The following is a 24006-nucleotide window of genomic DNA, read 5'->3' on the forward strand; positions in this document are numbered from 1 at the left end:
CGTTATCATATCATCCTGTGTGTGTGTGTGGTTTGCTGTGACCTGCTTTGCCGGTATCAGTTTTTGCTGAAAGTTATTGTTAACAGGGCTTGAACAGGCTTGCTGGTTAACAGCGACATTTGGATTTTTACGCCGATGTTTTTTTTAGTCGCAGGTGCATGTCACAACACGTGTTTGGGGTTTCTGTCGACATGCTCTTGTCAACCGAAATATCTGCTGATAGGTCCATTTCCCGGCTAGCGTCGACGATACTGCAGCACCACCAACTTCAAAGGGAGCAGGTCACTGCCGCCAGATTCTTTCAGTTTTGCTGACTATTTTGCGTCACGCGACAAGAACTTGGCAAGGCATCCAAAATTTCCAAAAAAAACTCAATTCTGTTTCATTCCTTTATCGTGGATAATGAGACTATTGTATGCCTGTAAGTGGGCCACAGAGTTTTTATCTTTTACCACAGAGTTTGTCTGTACTGAAAGAAACTTAAGAAGAATAAAGGAGAGAGGAAACTATTATCAGATAAGAGGGAGACACAGAAAGATTGTGAAAGCAGAGGACACAAACAACAGATGTGCCGATGAAGCATTCACATGTTGTAGAACATTTAGGCCCCACTCAGACCGCGCATTGACATCAGACCTGGGCAATCCGATCGCCAGCTTTAAGTACCTGTGGTCACATCTGGCACTAAAATGCTTCTCCACATTCGTCCTCGGCCGCCACTTTAAGATACGATGGCAGTTTCGTGCTAAATAAGCACCAATGTCATTTAGGACACAGTAGAATATTGTCATAGCTGCTGTCTCTACTGGATCTCTATCGAACTACCGATCAGAACCATGAACCACTGTTATGTGTGTGTCGTGGCTTAGGGGGAATGGCACATATTTTGGAACAAGCTGGAAAGTCTATCTCTCTCCCTGAAAGCACCCTCATTAACGTATTTATTTTTTTATTTATCTCTGCCCTGATGTTAGTTATTTTAGAGGCTTGCACAAAGTTGCTTGCATTTGCAATATCATCTTGGATGATAAAAAGAGAGAACAGATTTCCCCGTAGATGCGAGAGAAGCTTTCTATTTGAAAAGAAGCATTTTTAAATAGCAGCCTTTTCTTGACTCTGCACCAGATGGAATCGGGAACTTCTCTAAGCACATGTTGCTTCAGAAAGAAAGGTCAAACAATGGAAACAAAGACTTATCCATCAAACACTGTGCGATCCAATTTTAATAATTTCTCTCTTTCTTGGCTCTCCCTCCTAATTCATAAAATAGTTGCCATTCCAGATTCTTTTCAATGAGGTGAGCAAAGGAAGTCAACTTCATAAACAGCCAGACAAACCAGACATCTTAATCTTAAATGTTACACATCTGAGAAAAGGCAACATGTGACATTTAACAGGTCTACACTACAACAATGCACAAATTTGGGGGGGTGAAGGTCATTAGAAAATATTCCCCTGTGAATGATTTAAGTTTTCAAAGATACCAAGTCTACAATGGTAGTTGGCCAACAGTTCCACCGACTTGTGGAAAAAAAAGTCTGAAGACACTTAGTGTTTGAGGAGGTTGATTACTGGGGAAATTATATACACACAACCAAAAGTCAGAACGCAAACCGTCCCACAACACATTTCAAGGGGCAAACATCTCCCACTTCAAATGTCATATGGTAAAATTTTGTTTCCGGGGTTATGAAAAGTGAATCAGTCCCCACAGACCACCATGTTAAAATGTCAACAGAAGTGAATGTTTACAGCCCGCCTACCGCTAATCACTCACCTCAAATATGTATCGATGGGGGCGACACTACAGGGAAAAACAAGCCACATGCCATCTTTGATTTTTACAATACATCAATTTCTGAAAACAATTCCTTTCCATCAAACATTTTGGTACGTTCACCTGCAGTATTCTGTAACTTTCATGAACACACTGCTATGTGAACGGAGGCTGAGACAACTAGAAGGCTTAAGACCCTAAAAAAACGATTCTGCCACAGGTAGCTTACATTAGCATTACTCACTGGGAAATTACACAAGCTGCTGAGTTCCCATGAGGTGATTTCTAGTTTTTCTTTGTCTGTGACGACATAAATACTTGATGTGGTTTAAGTCGAGACACGTTTCGACCTAGAGTGTGTGGGAGTGGCCTGAAACATGCATGACACTTGTTCACTTTAAAGTTAAATTAATTACACTTAAGTAAGGTTAAGTCTTGGAAGTTTGGCAAAGATTTTAACTCAACACGCTGCAAACTGTGAACAATAACTAGTAGAGAGTCGGAAGACAACACAAACAAGGATTAAACAAACCAGAACGTAAGTGGCCACTTTCATCTTGTTGCAAAATGTTTAATTAGAAACCCAGTCTTTGCTGTAAAACCATGGGAAGCATCACACAGATCTCCCGCTGCCATTGCTTTTTTTTTTGTTTTTTTTTGTTGCTACGCTGAGGAATACACTCTGAGCTCTCTTCTCTCCATGCTGCCCCCCTCCTGTTTCGCCATCTTTCATCTTGTCCTCTCCTGAGCTCTCTCCCTCTGCCTCTAATGGACCTGATGGCCTCATCAATAATACAATCAAACATCCATCTGCTCCCGGGGCCGCGGACAACAATGAGCGGCCTGTGATACGTGCCGGCGCTCGCGCGCATTTGTGTGTATCATGCATGTGGCCTAACCGCACCCGCTTTTGTAGCTCTGCTGTGGGTCACTGCTTCACCTAAAAAGAGCACAACAGAGGTGACAGAGTCTATACTGTGTGTGTGTGTGTGTGTGTGTGTGTGTGTGTGTGACTCATGCCGTGCAACTGCAAGACACCGCTGCAGAAGCATGTGCGTATGTTGCTGATTAATATGGTAAAAATCTATGTATCTGAGGAATGGCCAAAGGTTAGCATGTTTGGAGATGCTCTCATACTCACAACTTTACTATTAAGTGACAGAAAGTGGAGCAGAGATGCACCGTGTCAATAAATCCCTAACTCCTGCACTCCTAAATTACTTTACCATGATAATAATAACATCATTTAACATTTGTAAGTCGAGAATCTCGGACTTTTAACAAGACATTACATTACATCATATGCGTTGTGTGTTATTCGCTCTTAAAATTACATGACTTGATTCTCAATGTTTACTTTCACTCAGGTCATTTTTGGATGCACGGCTCTTTACGCGATTGCCTGGACACGATGTGGCGCACAGCAAAATGAATCAACTGTCGTCATTAACCGAGCCAAAATGTCACAACATCCGTTGCCTGGAGCTTCTCAGATGCCAGCCAGGCATGGGCAGAAGTTACAGTGTTTTCAGCTACGCATCGCGCGCAATAACTCGTTAGAAAGTTGTAAGACAAGACTAAAAAGGATCCAACAAACCAGTGGCCCCTTAGAGTGACTTTCATCTTGTTCCAAAATGTTTAATCAGAAACCCAATTTCTGCTGTCAAACCATGGGAAGCATCACGCAGATCTCCTGCAGCCATGCAAACCGAGAGAGGACATTATTTGGTCCTGAATCTTGGTTAATGTTAAAGATATTATAGCCTACTTTATGTCAAATGGCACATAACAGCAGGGCGGACACAGTAGGCCTGCCCTCTGACTGAACTGTTCTGATTTGGGATTTTTAAAATGATTGTTAATGCATGCTCATTGTGCATTCTGTTTTGTTTACGTGCCTCCACCGTCCCCACCGGGCCAGTGTCTCCCCTGTCCTTACCCAGTCCTCGAAGTGCTTGCTGCCGTTGTGCAGGATGTCCTCGAACTGGATGATGCAGTTGGCCACGAAGTCGTCGTAGCCGATGGGGGCGTCGTGGAAGACGGACAGCTCGATCCTGCGGCCGCCGTGGACCTCCGTGGTGAACTCGTCGTTCCACGCGGGGCTGTTGGTCTTCTGCTTGGTGGAGGTCTGGCCCACGCGGGAGTCGTCCACGTTCAGGGCGATGTACGTGTCCAGGAGGAAGGTCTGCGTCTTGGGACCGACGGCGTGACGCAGGGACCAAGCCGTGGGTTTGAGGTCCAGAGCCTCGCAGATCTTGATCCTCAGCTGGCCGTTGAACACCACCATGGCGCTGATATTAACCTCCGAGTTAAACCACGAGACACGACAGACTAACCGCTGTCTGGATCACGGCTGCTCAACCGGTGGTCCTCCTGCGAGCTGGCAACTGTTGAACCTTCCAGTAGAATAAAATAAAGACGAGATCGCAGCAATCCACACATAAGCCCCTTTTAAATTTGCGTTGAAACGTTAAAACTTGAGGAATCTGCAACAAATTCACCCCCAGGAATTGAGCAGCAGCAGCAGCGGAGAACCGTTAGCCCCGGGAGCCGTTCCTCAGAGGCGCAAGGAAGAAACATGAACAACACAAGCAAAGGCCCCAGATGTGAGTCTGCCTGTCATGTTTCTTTTTTTTTTTTTTTCTTTTTTTTTCTTTTTTTTTTTCAGCCTTGGAAGAATTAAAAGACTCGGTTAGCTGCAGCTTGGCGACCCTGGAAGCGCCAGCCTGCGTTGCATTGCGCCGTGCGGAGGGTGGGATTCTCCAGACGCCTGCTGGCAGCCGCCGCGGCGCATCGGGATGTTCGAGCCGGACCGCCGAGACCAAACAACCGCAGCAGGGGCGCGGAGGAGGGGCGGGTTCGGGCGCTAAGGCAGATAGGTGGACGCGGACTCCCGCTGCTCCAGTGCACGGCCTGCTGCTTGCTTTCACCCGCCGCTGCCGCTGCCGCTGAGCTCAACTTCCCGTGGACGTACACCTCTGGCTGCCTCTCCCCCCGCGTCTCTCCTCTGCGGTGCAGGAAATGCGAAAAACACGTCAGATTCAGCGGAGCCTGGTGCGACAGACGGGGGAGTGCGACGAGGCTGGGGGAGGCGTTTAGGAGCAGCGGGGCCGCGGGTGAACACGCAGGAGGAGAAAGCGGAGATAAACGAGACGTTTTCACCATTTCTCCAAGGTGCCCGCTTTAACAGGTGGAGCCGGAGAGAGGCTCGTGCAGAGTTGCACACTGACCCAGAAGCTGCTGAAAAATGCAAGAAAACAGGTGTGCAGAAAAAAATAAAATAAAATAAATGAACACAGGCTGGAAGAAAAAAAAAAAAAAAAACCTGTGATATGTGGATGTGAGCCAGATGTCCCCTCTCTCCTCTGCTGAGTCCAGGTGCAGAAATATGAACATTCATCCACTCAATACAGGCCAACAGCCAAGTCCATGAAAGATGGGACCTTAGAGGGGATGAATGCAGGGATATGTGAGGCATGTGTGGAATTTCAAACAGATGACTGCAAGCCTTATTACCTATTAGCCACATGATCGAGCTGCAGGGATCGAGTTAAAGCCTTATCTTAAACCCTGCACGCACATTTTAACAACACTGTCTTTTTGGCCTGAGTTTGGATCCTCGCGGGGAGCAGAGGTGTTACATACAGCCTAGAGGTTAGGAATGTCGTCAGTAGTACTACATGAGTACAATGAGGAGGATTAAGGGCTTGAATTTGATCTGATTCAGTGGTTTTACGTATTTTTCGGTTCCGGTTAAGTTGCATAAACTGAAAGTTCTTTTTTTCCCCACTGGTGTGTGCATCAGTGCTGTGAATAATATTCTGCACCTGCAAGATTGTGTTGCAAGATAGGAATGTTCACTCTCGTAAGTGTTGAAAAACCATGACACGGGTCTTCATTAATGTATTCCACTTTATCACTGTTGTCCTGAATTCCTGCCAGGGTGAAATGGAGTGGTCTGCTTGCGAGGGGCCAAACGCGCAGGAGGAATGAGATTTTTTTGCATTCTTACGCGCAGTCAGATGCATATGTAAAACCGTCAGAGGCGCCGATAAAATCGTACGCAGCGATATTAGTTGAAGGCTCGCCGCGTGCGCAAGAATGTCTCTCAGTGCCGTTATTGCAGGGACAGATTGTACCTGACTGACAAGGCCAGCGCCAATTCATGGTTACACAAAGGAGCAGCACATTTATCAGAAGACAGCGTTCAGTTAGCATCTGCATTCAAGCAGCACGGAAGAAATAAAGGCCGGCATCACACAGAGACCATGATCCTCTAACAAACACACCATGACTCTGTTAAAGTGAAACAGAGGAAATTAGATGTTGAAATCACAGTTATTGTCCCCCTTCTCTACTTTTAAGGTCAGGCTTAAGACTTTCCTTTTTCGAGCAAGCTCATAATTAGGGCTGGACTAAACCATCGATTAGTTATGCTGCAATAGGACTAGGCTGCTGGGGGACGATGCACTGAGCACATGTCTTTTACTCTCTTCTCTCTCGCACCGAGCTCCTATCCTCTGCTTTCTTCACTCTGGCACAGAGCTCTCGTCCTCTAACTTCTTATCTGCTACTAGGCATGCAATTCCGTGCTATTACTGTATAGCATGTTAACTGCTGTGCATGTTAACTGCTTTGTGTCCCCCTCTGCCCCTTATGAACTGTGAAGTGCCGTTTAAATAACTGAATGAGGGAACAGGTGGTTAGAGAAGCTATTAAGACCGAGAGGACTGATCCCTTCTGTGTCCATGGCAGTGGTGCCTTGAGCAAGCACTGACTCCTGGCTGCCCTGCATGGTTGCCCACTGCTCCAAGTCTGCGTTGATGTACTCGGACGTTTTAGAATGCAGATAACAAACTCCTCGTATGTGTGGACATACATACAGATCAGCAGTTACCGAAAACCTTAAGTTTCTCATATGGCTGCATCAAGGGGTCACACCAGATACTGTTTGATCGGGTTCTCTTTGTCTACTTTCAAGACAGTCTGCTGATGTTTTGAGTCATTTTTACGCAGGAATATGGAAAGTTCTGAAGAAGGCAAAAACTCTTAAGCAGTACAGTACATGGCAAACAAAGCCGATTAGATTTGAACGTTATCCACCACTCATAAACCTTGAACACTGCTGACACCTGCTGTTGACTGTTTGTAATTTCAAACTTTAACCAACTCCTCTTAACAGCTGCTAAAGTGATCAAGTTTGGTCACACACTTGCGCACATGATGATGAACGTGGAGGATGGGAAACTCCTCGTATGTGTGTATATATATACAGATCAGCAGTTACTGAAAACCTTAAGTCTCTAGTATTGCTGCATAAAAAGGGTCCCACCGGATCCTGTTTGACTGGGTTCTCTTCATCTGCTTTCAAGACAGTCTGCTGATGTTCTGAGTCACCTTCATGAAAGAATGTAGAAAGTTCTGAGGAAGGCAAAAACTCTTAAGCAGTGCAGTACATGGCAAATAAAGCTGATTAGATTTGAATGTTATCCATCACTCACAAACCTTGAACGCTGCTTTCAAACTTCAACCAGCTCCTCTTAACAGCTCCTGAAGTGATCAGGTTTGGTCACACACTTGCGCACACGATGATGAACGTGGAGGATGACAAGAGTGCAGCTCTCTACACTGATTATAACATTTTAATTTGTCCGCAGTCTCCTCCTTCTTCCAGGGCCACAAGAACGGTTCAGTGCCATCATAAAGTCTCAAGATCATTCAAGTGTTTTTAAGGCTGTGGTCGTCCAAAGGGATAGCAGAACAGATGACATATTTTCCATAAACTGAGCACATACTACTGAATCACTACAGGGAACACACTGGTGGAACTAATAACTAGCTCTGCCCCATATTAGTCACATCCGCAGCATACAATATTTTTTTTCTTTTTTCCGCAGTGTCTATTGATTTTCATTCCATTAATCTCTTTTGCTCTCTCTCCTACTCTAAGTTGGTAAAATACATACAAAAATTAAGTAAAATAGATGAAATACATACACTATATACGTTTCCAATGTGCCATGTTCTTTATCCATGCTCCTGTTGGAGGCGCCTTCATTTTCTTCTTTTTGCCTGCAGCATAGCATGGCTCACAATTTAGACGTGAGACAGGCAAGAAAAGCTTTGAATGTCTCCTGTGAGAGAAAGACAGAAAGAAAGCTAACAAGTTTAGCTCAGGAAAAAGAAAAAGAGCTGCTAGGTGGAAGCTGTTGTCAACTGCTACCATCTAGTGTACACATGATGGAAGTTCAGTCTGTTATATAAAAAGTGTGAAAAGCATATTTACTTGATGCAGAAAAAAGTTTAAGAAAAGTGTTATTTGTGGTTTTTCATCCACTACTGAGAGGAAGCATTGGGAATGATGTTCTTTTTCTGTGTATTTCGCTATTATTTGATAGCGACAATATCGTTTCTTCCCTCATTTTTCCAACTTGTTTTGTCATTAGGCCATGCGTCTCTGAGCTCTGCAGATAGGACTCAATCACAGGCAGAGGAAATCCCCTGGATTCCAGCCACAAGCTGCGCTCTCTCTCCCCCTCACTGATCTGAAACAACACGGTTTGGCAGTGGTAGATGAGATCTTATTGGAGGTAACGTCACTAGGACAGTAACATGATCCACGTCGCAGGAAATGTGACTGCTCAGGACTGTGCGTGTCTGCAAAATCTGAACAAAAGGCAATTTGTTGTACCCAGATGACTGACAGGAATTGTTACCTACTTTTAATCTTCCTGATAAAATATAGTGACCTTACCGAGAGACTTCAATATTTTTGAGGTCTGATGGTGGGAACAGATTTCATCCGGTTTAGCAGTCTTACAGTTCATGAGCAAATTTAGAGAATCATCTACTTCTTTTTTCTTCTTTTTTTTTTTTTTCTAATTCACACACACAGGTGTAAACATGTACGCAGTATTCTTTAGTTTGTCCATTCATTATCCCTTGGAGCCTGTCTCATTTAACATTGGGTGAGATGCGGTGTACACCCTGGACAGGTCTAACACAGAAAAGAACCCAGATTTAGAATCACACAGAAAACCCATACGGACGCAGGAAAGGCAACAGAGTGATCAATTTTCATTTTCTCTTTGAATTTCATTTTTAAAAACTCCTAAAATTATTCACCAAAGCGTATGTTCTTTATTGCCACGATGCGTTCCAGAAAATCCAAGTGCACAAGAGAAACCAAGACTATAAGGGTATTCAAAAATAAGCAGGTAAATAGAAGTTTTGCAGTCAAATCACACGTACTTCCACACATTATCTACTATATATGCATTTAAATAAAGCACTCGGTGCCAATATATGCATCAGAAATTAAACTGCATTAGAAAGGCCTTGCAGTGGATTAAGTGGGAGGCTTGAGGCTTAGATGTGGTGCAGACCGAACAAGTCAACGATCATCACATAAAAATGATTTTTGGTATGTATTTTTATTATTAGGTTTGATGCTTGTGACAGCCAGCCTCAACTCCTGGTGGACATTCAGTCTGTTACAGGCTTTTGTACGTGGAATACCTTGGCTGTGAGATGAGCTTAATGAACTTCAGGCTGACTTGGGGACAAAGAAATAGTTCCAGGAGAACTAATACAAATAGGTTGTCAAATGGCACTGTTCATAAACAAGTAACGATTAAACTCATTGTCAAAATGCGTTAACACCGAGTTTTCCATGCCATCAGCTGACAATGCTGTTTTTTCACAGTGATACATTCTCTGTTCCAGGCTTTAAGTGATGTTAATCACTGTTTGATACACTACGTGTTTTCATGTGAAATCCTGAGGTACTTTTAACAGAAAATCTACGTCAGAAGTGGGTTTCAGACTCATGCCTCAAATAAGTGTTTCATTGAAGCATCATTAAAGTGCCATCACACGGCAAAGGAGCCAGCGTGTCTGTGGTTCTATGGTGTAACGGTTAGCACTCTGGACTCTGAATCCAGCGATCCGAGTTCAAATCTCGGTAGGACCTGCCTTTAAAGTTTATGTCCCTTGGAAACAGTTCAAAAGGCAAGGCCAGCAGAAACTGGAGTGATGATAATTGGTCTTAAGGAAGCTGCCAAAGTTTTTAACCGAAATGGAAGATCCCACACAGACTAGAGGTCACAGAGTGGCTCAAGTTCATGAAAGAAGAAGACGCTTCTGAACTGATGATAGGAAGGCTGCAGAATAAATCAAGCAAAAACATGCCCAGACAAAATCTTAATTAAAATACCAAATACATCTCAAGCACACCCTAAAATGACATTTTTCTCTTGTCCCACCTTCTCTGATGACGACATAACATGTGCATAAATATTCATTCATTTATTCATCTTCTATACACGCTTATTCCTGTTAAGCGTCGTGGGGTCTGCTGGAGCCTATCTCAGCTGTCATCGGGCGAGAGGCGGGGGTACACCCTGGACAGGTCTCCAGTCCATCGCAGGGCTGACACAGAGATACAGACAACCATTCACACTCACATGCACACCTACGGCCAGTTTAGAATCACCAATTAACCTAACCAGCATGTCTTTGGATGGTGGGAGGAAGCTGGAGTACCCGGAGAGAACCCACGCAGACACAGGGAGAACATGCAAACTCCAAACATTAAAATAAGTTTGAATGACACTTTTTTTGTCTGATTTGGTTGATTTATGTCTCTTGTAACTGTTAAAGCAGTTAGCTTAATAATCAACATATTTTAAATAATAGTAATGATGCACTGAACTTGTGTCCCACAACATGTGCCCAACCCTGTTACCGAAACATATTTGGCACGGCAGAAGAAGAGGAAAAACATGAGGTCACATTACAAAGAGGAAATTACATCATTAAGGCCTGCGACATGAACGCAGTCTCCCCTGGAGACGACGTACACTTTCAGAAAATACTACTATGTCATTAAAGTGTCCATTTGGCAATTGAAGGAGTGGTTCTATGGTGTAATGGTTAGCACTTGGACTCTGAATCCAGGAATCTGAGTTCAAATCTTGGTAGAACCTCCCTCTAAAGTTTATGTCCTTTGGAAAGAGTGTGGTCCTCTGCAAAAGGACACCTTGCTCGAGTAGCTAAAGGGAAAACAAGTACAAGTTTTAAAGGTTTCATTAAACATAGGTACATGTACGTAATGACTGTGTAATGATATTTGGGTAAGCTCTTTGACTAAGTTTGCCACCAGGAAGCAGAGAAGAACCCAGAAATCCAGCTTCAGGTATGCCCCCTGAGTTGTTGAGTGTAACAGCATATTTCTGATGACTTAGACCGAGGTCTCAGTGGCACAGTCGGTCAGTGCGTTAGGGCCTTTGACCAAAAGGTTGGTGAGTCAAGCCCACATATAGTTTTGGGTGCAAGTAAATGCAAGCGCATTACGCATCACTGACAAGTCAACGCTGAATATTAATGTGTACCATTAATTTTACATAAACTGTAAAAAAAAAAAAAAGTATAAACAATATAATAAAGCAAACCTGAGTTCAAAATGCAACAAGCAGTAACCTCAGCAAGTAGAACACAAATCACATCTGCTCAGGAGGTGATTTTCAAAACAAAAGCCTGAATATAAAGCAAACAGGCATTGTTAGCCTCAAGCCGTTGATGCCGCATTCTTTCCTTAAATGCCTTTTGTCTCGTGACCTGATATGCCATTAGACTTTTACACAACTGATCAATCAAAAGGGTTTCATGTTTTATATGGAATTAAACCATACAAAAACCTAACAGTGAGTTTTGTCTAGTATTTAGTATAGCACATGAGGAAATGTGGTATCCAAGTGTAAGGCTAAGGTGATGTGCACACATGATATTCTCATAATCCTGAGTCAAACCGTCCTCTGAAGCTCCTGTGATGTGACTCAAAGCTCAGGAACAAACGGAGAAATCTGTTTTCTGATAAAATGTGTTTCTGTATGAGTTGCGTTAGTAGCTATCAATCAGCAGGGGTCACCAGATAGCAATCCACTACTGTTTCGGGAATCTTTAGGGGCATTTAATTCTTTTTCTACCATCCACATCTCTGTTCTCTACCTGTCTGCCCTTCCAGTTTATGTTAGTAAAACGGCTGTGATGATATTCAGTCTCGACACGCGTGTCTTTACAACACATCTGCTCTATTAAACGCCGCACAGCTGGCGCAGAAATACAATGCATTAATATGCGCACAGAGAGGATGCAGCAAACCAATATCACCACATGCACCTTCTCTGCATCCTGCATGTCCTCATAATCTTCATTCATCCCCATCCCTCCGGCGCAGTTACTTATTCCATTGTTTAATTATAATCAAACTGTAAAATCAATATTGGTTTCTTCTTTTTTCATCTTTCTAACAGTGGGTTCTTTGAGTAAACCAATCAATATTCCTACTGTGGCCCTTTGGGGGGAGGCTAAAAAACGATCTATAATAGGATTCAACTCAAGCAGCAGGAATAACAAGCCAAACCAATTTCCCACATGCTAACAGTGTGGTGGCTTCAGACCACTGTTTGCTGTCCCTCAGACTCTAAACCAGGAGACGTGTGCACAGAGGTGGCAGCTTGTGGGCTTTTCAGACGTGACATGTTGAAGGACAACAAGTAGATGTGAGTTTTATTTAATTTAAAACACCAGCAAGGGTGAATATGCTTAGTTAAAGATGACAGAGCAGACATCATCTTTGCACAAAGACTTATTTTAATGTCAGCTGTGACACTAAACTCCTACAATTAATTTTCTACTTAAAATCCTGCGTGAGAGTTAATGAATATTGATACGGACAAGGAGGATATCCCCATATCCTTGACCTTGTCATTTATCTCGACTTGCAAGGCAAAACAGATAGCTATTCTCTTCACTAGACATTTGATGAATACGCTGCCTAGTTTAGAGGCAAGGCAGATGGGTCTTGTTGTTGGCAAAAGAGCTGTGAAATTAGGGCAAAGAAAGAAGTGTATGTCAGCAGCAGCAGCAGCAGCAAGGTGCACCGTGGAGAGCAGGAGGTAGTGCTGCATGTCCCAGGAGGGGTGCAGAAAGGAAAAGCCAGCTCGCAATAAAGCAGCTGTTTCCTCGAGAAATGGCCGGCCGCCAGAATACCTGCAGCAGTCAGATAATACAGAATCTAAATAAGAATCAAGCAGAGTTATTTAAGCCAAATGCGATTCGAAGCTGCAGGGAAAGCAGCAAATGACCGAGGGCTCAGAAATGAAATGAATTTCCTCCATAAATGTGAACGAAAACTATTTAAATGTTGTGCATTACTGTGCCGGGTATGAAAATAAAATCAGTCTTAATCATATTGGGCTGATGAAGATGGATCTTTTACGCTGTAATGTACACGCTGTGTTTTTCTGAGCAGGCTGAACAGCAGCAGTCCATTTATCTTTTTTTTTTATCAAGTCATCTTTTTCCAAAACTGTTTATCTTAAAGATACCATCTCCTACAAACAGTGAGCACAGTGCTTTTTGAACTGGTGATCAACAGTGCTGCTTAAAAGTTGAATATTAATAATAGTTAATAGTTGAAAGTTTAATATTAATAATATTTCATGCCATGAAGATGGACATGAAATTAAACTGAAATATTGTATACGTGCAGTTGTTTATTCAGGAAAATGAGCCAATATTAGATAACTGTGAGTTGCAAAATTGCACTTCAAGGATTACAAGTTCATTTTAAGGACAAGTCAGAGTCAGATTCAGGTGTTTGTGCAAGTGTATGATGGCACGGATAAAGGAGCTTTCTGAGAAACTGGGTCATGTAGCAAGACAACGAGCCCAAGCACATAAGTCGTTCCAGAACAGAATGGTTCAAGAAGAACAAAATGAACGTGGTGGAATGGCCAAGTCAAAGACAAGAAGCAAGCAGTTCGTGTGAGGATACCCGCCAACATCTCAGAACGGAAGTGTATCTGTTCTGAGGAATGGGCTAAAAGACGATGGATCAGCAGTTACTGGAAATGTTAAGTTGCTCTAAGTGTTGAACAAGGGGGTCATACAACATACTGAAAACAAAGGTTAACTTAGTTTTACAACTACTAGATGAATGTTCAGGTCAGATCATTTTGTCACGGGGAGGAAGTATTGTATCACTGAAATATAAGGATTTACGTTGCCCTGTAAATATTTTATTTAGCAAATCACAGTCGTACAGGAAATTCTTAATCATGTCAACAAAAATACAATAACATGATAAGTTTTGCTTTTGTGTACGACCAAACTGACAACATGTACCAGAAATTGTGGATCATGTGTGATTACAGTCGTTCCTAACCCTTTCTTCCTTCTTGCCTCTTTAACTTGTAACTTGTGTAATTGTGTGCACAAAAGCACAGAGAGCATCTTTGCACTGCAGAAAGTTAGAGTCAGCTTTTTGATCCAATGAATGAAACGTTATCAAATGACACGTTCCGGCCGACTGTGGGGAAAGTGATGGAGACCCGAGATGAACTTGTCAGCTGGCTGCTATTTGACTCGATATCACTGACTGAGAGCTGTGTCACAGAGGTTGAAAGGTCACAGAGGCATGGCCTACTGAGCAGTCTAGAAGGATTTAGTGAGAACCAAAAAACAATTGTCATTTTAAATATTTCTAAATACACTGTATACTTTGAATTATACTGTCAGTGGAAGTCCAGGAAGTCAGTTCAGGGAGAAAAGGTGAGTATACATCCAGGGACAATGTCAGATAGAAGAGCTTACCCAAAACAGCAAGCACTAGGAAACACAGTGGAAAGATCCAGGGAGAAAACAAACTGTGAAAAAAAAAAGCGAATGGAACTGACTGAGGAAACAAGAGAGATGAATCAAATTAGGGGGGAACAAACAATTACACCTGTGAGAAACCACAGGTGACGCGGGAAGTAAGCTAAACACAGAACCAGGGGAACCTTTCAAAGCAAAACAGGAAGAACACCAAACTGAATAAAAATCCAAAACTGAAAGTCATGGTAAAATGAAAGAAAAAGTTCAAGTAAAAAAAAAACAAAAAAAAGTAAATGTAAATCCAAAACTCAAAGTTGTCAGGATTTCCTGTGAGTTCCATTTTTTTCCCCTCCTTTTCCTTATTGGGTGTGTCTGTCTCTCTGTGTGTGTTTCCTGACTGGAGGTTGGTCTGGAGCTGGGTGGAGCTGGAGCCACTTTACCTGCACACCCGCAATCACATCACCAACCTCTGGGTTCTTGGTCTGGGACTGAATCTGTGCGTCCAATTCCCACCAACAATCATGACAAAATGATCATGACACGTGGCTGTAAACCCATTTCGTTCCTCATGCAGTCATGTTTGGTGGAAACTGAGCTCGTGAGCATGAACACTAAACAATCCTGCAGACTGTGTCGTTTTCAGAAGAGACGCAGAAGAGGAAGACGCTGCGCCCTGAAACATTTTAAATGTTCAGAGGTGCCGCTTGTCGTCGTGGCAATCAAAAGTTATTCCTCTGGGGGATAAGAAACAAAAGAGAGAAGAAAGGAATCCAGTACCAAGTGGAAAGTGAGTCAGATAATGACGATTTTAAATAATACTAAATAGCTAACTGAATGCTGCTAGCCTAGCTTTAACCATGGAGGAGAGACGTTTGAAATAAAAAATAAAAACTCTAGCATCACATTATTTTATTTGTTCTTTTTTTTGACCGTAATGTTATTTAATTTAGCTAGCAGAGCAGTATGTCCAGCTCTATTGTGTGCCGGCAGTCGACTTGTAGGCTTAGCTAGGAGGCTGAAAGAATGTGAGAAAGCTAATAGTTAAAGTATTAACACTTAGCAACCAGTCAGCTATGGTACTGTTACTGAAATACACATGGTGTCTGCCAGAGTTTTAGGTGCCATTGTATAAGACGCTAGTGGGGTAAAGTAAGCTAATCTGGAGCTAGCTTATCTAGAATCACTTTTTCTAGCATTGCCTCTGGCCACATTATATTCCATGAGTCATGTTTAAGTCTGTATGATCACTGCAAGTGGAATATTCCTTCTCTTTTGGCTGTGATTTGGTCTCCACCAACCGGTGGAGCTGCTAATTCTGTCTACATTAGGTTAGAGATTATTTGCAGAAAAGAACCACTTGCTCCGGCTGAGTCCGGCGAGGACACTGTGACGCAACCAGGCCTACATGTGCTTTTTAAAACAACAGAGGCCAGCAGTCTTCTTAGAGCTGCAAACTTAATCGGGAATTTCTGTGGGTTTGAGCTATCACTTGGGCAGATACTTAGCAACACAACATAAATCAATAGTTGCAGTTTGGTACTGGCTCTTTGCAGCTGGGAAGAAACTCTGCTGTCATTCATCCTATCCCACACTGAGTCACTGCACAGATACGAAAGTGTTGCAATCACTGTCTCAAGTCGAAACCTTGTGATTCTCTTCATCACACTGCAGCAGAGTAATATCTTCCCCCTCTTACCGTTAGAGGATTATCGTCTTCTGGCTCGCTGGATGTTTTCGTGGGCCCTCAGGGAGCACAGATGCAAATCTTGGCTTTGTTTTCCAAAAGCACCGCTTGGCTCCAGAGAATATTTTTGTGTCTTTAAAGCCTTCAGAGTGAAATAAAGTTATAAATCAGGGAGACAGTTTGGGGAATTAGACCTCTGCCGTGTCACTCTGGTTTCAATGTTCCTGTCATGTACGTCTCTGAGCGAACTCGAAAGCAGTTCACCTAACTTGGGTGAGAAATAAAGAAGTGAGTTTCGGATTTTAAAACAACCTTTCTCATCACAAGTACTGATTCTTCGTGTCCACTAATCACGGAATGATGGCTGCAATAGATGAACAGACTGCAGGCACTCAGATATTTTACTGTTTCCTGCTGGCGATGGCTAGATAGATAGATAATAACTATTTGAGCAATAAACTGAACCAGACCTTGCTGTAATGGATTCAGTGGGGGATGTTATGCTGTCTCCAAAGTGTCTCAGGGCAATCGTTCCAGAAGAAATTACCATTTTGCTGCAGTTTTATTAGTGATCATTCCCTGTGGTTACCCTTTCTTCATTCCGCGCAACTGAAAGTGTGTGTGTAAGAGAGAAAGACTTATATTTCTATTGACTGAGTAACAAAATTGGATTTTGACACCACGGTTGTATTTAGTCAACCTTGAAGAACTAAATATCCAATGCTGGGTCTTTTTCCCCAGGAAAACGAGGAATAGTTAATCATCTATCTATTTATCTATCTATCTATCTATCTATCTATGGTTGCTTGAGTGACCAAGTAATGGATACGACTATCACCTGGGCAGATGAAGTGCAGCCTCGCTTCACCAGACACTAAAACTAGAGCAGCCCAGGGGTGGTGAACGTCAGAGCGCATTCAGTTTTCTGCTTCTGTGCCCGGAACAAAGAAAGGGTTTAAAATCTATTCGTTAGAATGCGTTTTTATTTTTTTTATATTATTATTATTATTGTATTTCACTAATAATCTGCTAATTAGTTTTCCAGTAAATGTACAAAATTATTATTACCTGGATGCCATTGTGCACTATTACTATGAGTGTAGGCTCTCCCAAATTCACCAGATGCAACTTATGAATTTGCACATATCTATCTATCTATCTATCTATCTATCTATCTATCTATCTCTGGCCTTTGGCGCGTTTAAAGGGAACTGGCCCTTTAACCGCTTGCCTCTACTGCTCATGCTCGGAGCTTCGTGCTGGAGTTTCCCCTGTCAGAAACCAGCTGTGTGACTGAAGACAGGCAGAGCAGACGCGGCAGAAGAGAGAAGCGCCTCTCCGGGAGAGCTGTGGCTGTCGCATCCCTCCGACAACAAAAACGGCACGTCTTTGTCTGGGCACGCGTCCAACTGGAGAGCAGCGCGCACAGATTCATCTAAAGCTCCATTTTATCTCCCGGATTACATTTATTATTATTATTATTATTTTTGGCGTTGAGGGAACATCCTCCTCTCGTGTTTACATCGGAACCTTTAAACGCGGTGGAAGTTATCTGGAAGACTTGCGGGAACGCGTGGCGGAGCGCTAAACGGGGCTCCAGTGTTTCTGCTGCGGCTCGGAGCGGATGGGTCCGACTGGAATTGCGTTTACGCCGTTTTTGACGTCTGAACTATCCTCTTCGAAGTTTCCTCTCGCCCCGTCCCGCAGCGTGTTCCACGCAGCCCGGTATGTTCTGACAGTGCGTAATTATTGTTTTCCTGCGTCTTTCCCGCAGGCGTCACAGGTTGGCTGCTCCAGCCTACCGACACCACCTCCACCTATGACAGCAGCTCACCTCTCTGCGTAAGGTGGCAGTTTGTTTTCTCAATCGAAAATAAAAAGAAAACACTCCGCGACCATCATGGGAGACGTTGCGGAGGCGCATCTGTGCACCTGGACCAAGTCGCCAAAAAGGAGCGGGCGGGGCGTGTTGAAAACCTACCTGGGAGTATTGATGATGCTTCATCTCGTGCTCCACACGGAATCGTCGGCGTCTGCGTCCAAGTCCTGTGACCAAAGCTGTTTTTCAGGGAAGTGCGTCAACGGGACCTGCGTGTGTGACCACGGCTGGGTCGGGGATCAGTGCCAGCACTGCCAGGGAAGATTCAAGTAAGTTGGTTATTGACCTGTCCCGTGCAAATCCAAGGCCTGTACCTGTGGGTTCTTTATCTAAGTCACAGCTGTGTTGAGCCGAGTCGAATACATCATGAGGCTTTTTAATCCGTCACTCTGAGATGTGTCTAGTATTAGTTGGGTTTTGTTGGGTCAGATATCCTGGTTCTGTGTCCTTTCTGGATGCCTCTAGTGGCTCTAGTGTCAGATTGTTTGCAGGGGAATTGTTTCCACACCTAAACAAAGATCAATCATGCGCTCTGCAGTCTCTTCTCCATGTCTATTTTATTTAGGATTTAAAAGCTGTGCAGCTGTTTGTGTGTGCGTGTACAATGCACAATCTCCATGAGGGAATGTCACATGAACAAGAGTATATCTGGGCTACACCTGGTAGTTAAGTGCAAGTGTGTGCACAGGTTCAACTCATCTCAAATGAGAGTAAACATGTCTCTAAATATGACTGTATGTGATTTTAATTCCTGACAGCAGATTGGACGGAGTCTGTCTCCTGGACAGTGTGTTTCAGGTACTCTTTTAAAAATAAAACCAGAAATTCAGATGCTGCATGGCGTATATTCTGCCTCTGATATTTTCTGAGCCAGACTTATTTGGCTGTAAAGCTGCAGCGTGAAAAATGTTTCGATCAAATGGCCATCTTTTGCTCAAAATGGAGTGGCATTTCATTAAATTTAGTTTAACCTAATGGGCTGTGTAATTGCGAGCCATGCAAGTAAATGCCAGATGGTGAAAATTGTGTCGAATGGGTTTCATTATGTGTTTACTGTAGAAAGAGGAGACAATAATTAGCGTCGTCACCAAACAGGCAGTATTCAGCCCTCGTATCCTCCTGAGAGAATGATGTTACCTTGACACGGTCACCTACAGCCTGCTCTGCACAACTACGGACGGAGAAATGGCAGGATTTCAGTCCGGGCTTCTCTCTCCGGAGGACTGCATCGACTTTTCAGTCAATGTGATTGTTGTGAGAACGGTGGACAGCAGATAACATGTGGGCTGGGAAACAGACGACACCACAGGGATGAGCTTTTCTTATTGTGGCTGCTTAGTGGCCAGTTAGCGTTTGTTAATACTGAGTAGTTTAGAAGATGTCTTTCAATGTCTTGCAGCTACTTGCAAAGATATTTGTCTTTGGCCGAAAGACTGAAATGAAATCTGGTATATTAATATAGGTTTGACATTATTTATCTTAGCATTTTGTGCGTGTGTGTGTGTATGTGTTATACAAGACTGCTATTGTCTTGTAAAATGTGCATGTAGCAAATACATCCTGAGCAACTGATAGGTCTACCAGGCAGAAGGCTATAAGGTCAGGGCGTCACAGAGCCTGAGCATTTGTGTGGACTATCTCAAGTGGACTACAGAGAGACTTAGACAACCAGACACATAAAATGACACAATTTACTACAAAACAACAACAACAACAAAAAAAAAAAAACAATCCTAAAGATGGAGTCACTGACCACGAAGAGATGCAACACAACCACAGAGACTGAAGCTGAGTGCATGAACCGACATGAACCACCACAAGGAAAGACAAAGTGACCACAATAAGAAACAAAACAACCACAAAGAGAGACAAAGATGACTGAGAATGACACACAACACATAGATGCATAACATCTACAAAGAGATGGAGATGGCATACAGTGACTGCTAAGGCGTGCACAAATGAACTAACCGCGGTGTCTCACTCACACATGGGAGGGGTCCGTGCCCGGGCACTCATCAGATCCCAATCTGCTCAATCTACATAACCATCTCGAGTGGGCGTTGAGGACACTTGAAATTTCTAAACGTCGTAATCTCCCCTTCTGTGCCACCCATCTCATATGCTGAGAACATTAATAGTCATTTCGTGATGTGGTTTAAATAATGCTGTGGTTCAAAGTGTCGTGTCCACAGTTCTGCAGAGCTTTGTAGATGTGCGTCTACCTGTTGTTGCCGTCTCGTGCCACAAAGAATATGTATAAAGCAAATATAAAAAAAACTAGGTGCAACTAGGGCAACTGGACTGTAGGGTTTCTTGAAGAGGTTCTGTAGCTTCTTCAGTTCAGAAGGGTTTTCACCACTCACACAAGTAGCTTCTCCAGATGAATACCTTCTTTGTAGAAGAGAGCAACTGAGTTTTAGTATTGCCTTTGGTAGATATTTGGTGGATATTCGTGATTGGAAAGTTTAGTTTAATTCTGACCCAACAAAGGCAAAAGGGGGAGGTAGACTCTGTATTGACCCGGTTCTGTGTCCTTTCTGTGCAAAGTCCTGCCCTCTACTGAATCTTAGCCAAAGTGCAGGAATCTGGATGTGAATCCTGACCTGTTGTAACAAATGTGTGATTTGTACGCCCGTCCATCCGCCCCAGCCACCTCATGTGTCTCTGGATGACTTAAAAGCTTCACAGACAAACTGATAATATGTGTTATCTGTGTTTGTGCACTTTTTTGCCTTTTAGCTTAACCCCAGTTGTGGAAAACTGAGGACAAAGAACTTCTCTGTAGCAACTGCATTTTAGTATTTAGCCACTGTCTGTGCCTCTGCCTTGTTCGTGTGTCTCCGTTTTCCGTTTTTTTATTGTGGTGAACTCTGGTGTGGTCATTCCTTTCCAGTTCAAGCCAAATCTTCAACCAGTTTGCCTTCGACCTTCGGTGCATTGCATCATCACACAGGGGCGTTGCACTGTTGGCTTGTTGGAGGACTGCAAGCAAGTCTCTGTTGGCTCCACGTTGGCTGAATTTCCATAATCCTTCACTCTGTGTAGACCGAGAAATGGACACCAACTCAGAACCAAAAAATTTAAGACTTTACTCTGCTGCAGTGTGCGGGCTGATGGATCAATTTCCATACAGATGGCATGCTTTAGCAGAAAAAAATTGGAAGTGAACTGAACTTGGAAATAATCTTCCATGTTTTGCCTGAAAACGTGTATTGAGCTCAGTTTTTAAAATTCTTCCAGTAGTCCGTCTGAAAAACACTGAGGTTTTATTTTTAGGGGACTGGCTGAGTCTCCCCCAAGACAAGCAGTATTACAGAAACGCCGTGGTCCAGATAGTTGTACTATCTGAGGGAATCGCGGCACTTGCGGCTGCATCGGCTGTATCTAGAATGAGGACGGACTGGAGCTCTCTCCAGTGGAGCGGAGAGAAAGGGACTGAGCTTCAATATCACCGCTGTGTCTGGAAAATACTCAATACTGAAGCCTCAGTGGTCGCTGGATTGCAGTGGGGATGATTGGGACGCACACACCACACACACACTACACACACATACCACACACACACACACACAGTACTGTGTCTTATATCCACACAGACAGATCCAATAAAGAAGAAATAGGGAGTAGACTCTGTTTGTCTATTGATTTAAGGTATCTGCGCTCTATTTAGTTTTATTGGTTCGCAGTATCACCCTCTGTTTTTCAATGATGTCTTCTCTCTCTCTCTTTTTTATTCCTCTTTCTCGCTTTCTCTTCATCCTGACTAGATACTATGTGCCTGTTCACCCATACACACATACAGATAAGTCATCAGCTAAAAGCACTCTTGACTTCTAATCAAATTATTGTTTTCATTTCTAAGAAACATCCTTATATCTTACGCTCTTCCTTTTCTTCTAATTTCCTTTGTCTTCTCTTACTGTTTGCTTTTGTGTTGGTTTGTGTTATGTTGAAATCTTTTTGTCACAGTCCAACAAGGCCTCATTACAAATGTCAAAATGGGTCCTCTGTTAGAGCTTTCCACAAACGCCATCTCCACAACAATCTCCGTTAAAGCTGTAATAATACTTTGATTTGGCCACTAGGGGGCAGGGAAACCCGAAAATAGTGATATTGTTTTGGAAACATACTGTAGCTTTAAAATAGCTAGGAATAGCCAGGCCAATTTCCCTGCCTACCGTGGTTTTTGTGATGGAAAGTTGGTCTGAGTCTCTCCGTTGGAAGCTTTATTAGAAAACTATGGTCTGGCAAAGATCTGCTGGGCTAATCGAATGGTTTGGGTGGTGACTATGGCTATGCTAGGCTAGAGCTGAAATCTGTTAACTCAAATTCTCACCTTTTAGCACAGGTGTGGTGTCTTAATCTGTTTTCCTGCCTTTTTGGTGCAGGTTGAATTTTTGTCATTTATTTGGTTTGTCTCTACTTTAAGACTGAGAGATACACTAAACGCGGCGTGAAAGAGGCTACAAACAACACCTTATGATGTTGTGGTCATTTAGTGAGTGATGTTTGACCTGTTGTACAACAGTATCTGCAATGTGTTTGTTGTCAAGGTGTTTTTGTTTCACTTGCGGATACTACACCATTAGTTACAGGTTTTATGGATGTTTGGCGATATTTTGTGGTTATAAAGTTTAGTTTTATTCAAAAAAGTTCCAATAAAGGCAAAATAGGGAGTTGACTCTTGTTTGTCTATTGATTTAAGGCATCAGTGCTCCGTTTAGTTTTATTATTTTACAGTTTAAACCTTTGTTTTACAGTGACGTTTTCTCTCTCTTTCTTTGGTTGCTTCTTTCCTGCTCTTTATCTCTTCATAGCAACTGGGTACATTGTGGTCTGAGACACAAGGTGTTTACAGCAAACACACCCTTTCTCTAATCATAACCAAAGCGATGGAATCTGGATGGAACAAATGTGACAAATGTGTGATTTGTACGCCCGTCCATCCACCCCAGACACCTCGTGGTTCCTCTGGTACATGCAGTGCATCGTTATCATTCCCTCTGGGCACTATGTAGTCAACATTTAAGAACATAATCCGGAAAACAATTCAGTAATACGTGATTTCTAGGATACAGTGTTGTGTGTATTATTTTTTTCAGAATTTTTCAGCGAATTATCATGTTTTTCCTCTTAGTCAGGTGTATAATCAGCAGTAACACGTCAGAAACATCTGTACATTGCATCCTGATCTGCAGCAGTGAAGTGATACACTCAGTTTGAAGAATTTCATTTATCCTCGATTAACTTTAAGGTGAAAAGAGGAGGCTGTGAAACATTCTAGACCGACGTTACTATGGCATCAGGCAGTTTCAATAGGAAACCGTCTAATGGTTCACATCAAAGTAAATGTATTTGCCCAAGGTTTTGCCAGAATAAACTGCTGCAGTAGTCTCTCTTTGTCTCTTGCATGCTAAGGCTGCAGGCAGTCAGAAAGTCTGAAGGCCACGCTAAAATAACCTCCCAGTGATCAAACACTTATCTCCCAACAGAGATGCTGTGGGGTGTTCTGGAACAGGATGTTAATGCTGTTATTTGATAGAGAAGAGCAAAAGATAACAACAAAAATTGGTTTCACCATCGCGGAGCCACAATGAGGGTCTTTGTCTCAGACGCCCCGGAGCCTGATAAACAGACTGAGGGGACTCCAAATTCTTGACCCTCTGCAAGATGGGATTTAAAAAGAAAACATCTGTGCAAGTCAGTCAAAAATAATTACTGAAAGTAATATTCTACCTATTTCTAAAAGGAAATGCATAAATGCTGAAAATGTTATTTTTATTTCTAAAATGGGATTATAGTTTTGGATTAAATTCCTCCACTTCACGTCCGGTTTAATCTTCCCTCTAATACTGTGAGCGCATTTCTGAAATTATGCTGGAAGTGAAATCCTATTACTTGACGGCGGAGTCCATCATGGTTCCCGTCCAGCTCTGCACATCACTGCTGTGTGTGGCAGCAGTACGAATGCCACGAGGTGTTTCCCCTTGTTGGTTCTGCAGT

At 43.0% G+C, this 24006-nt stretch overlaps 2 protein-coding genes across 3 annotated transcripts in view; one reads left to right on the forward strand and one right to left on the reverse strand.

Moving 5' to 3' along the window:
* LOC311500491 (protein kinase C epsilon type-like) overlaps positions 1–4784 on the reverse strand; it is a 78462-nt gene extending 73678 nt beyond the window's left edge. For both annotated transcript variants that reach the window (XM_084561929.1, XM_084561928.1), the window contains exon 1: positions 3717–4784. In XM_084561929.1, the coding sequence (XP_084418055.1) occupies positions 3717–4064 (348 nt within the window). In that variant the 5' untranslated portion in view covers positions 4065–4784. The remainder of the gene's footprint in view (positions 1–3716) is intronic.
* Positions 4785–17525: 12741 nt separating this feature from the next.
* The window catches only part of atrnl1a (attractin-like 1a), a 270092-nt gene continuing 263611 nt past the window's right edge, over positions 17526–24006 (forward strand). Inside the window, exon 1 of the mRNA XM_084562309.1 lies at positions 17526–18269. Within this exon, the coding sequence (XP_084418435.1) occupies positions 18022–18269 (248 nt within the window). The 5' untranslated portion in view covers positions 17526–18021. The remainder of the gene's footprint in view (positions 18270–24006) is intronic.

Source organism: Chelon labrosus (genome assembly GCF_963514085.1).
Source record: "Chelon labrosus genome assembly, chromosome: 15".
In the NCBI taxonomy this organism is placed as follows: Eukaryota; Metazoa; Chordata; class Actinopteri; order Mugiliformes; family Mugilidae; genus Chelon; species Chelon labrosus.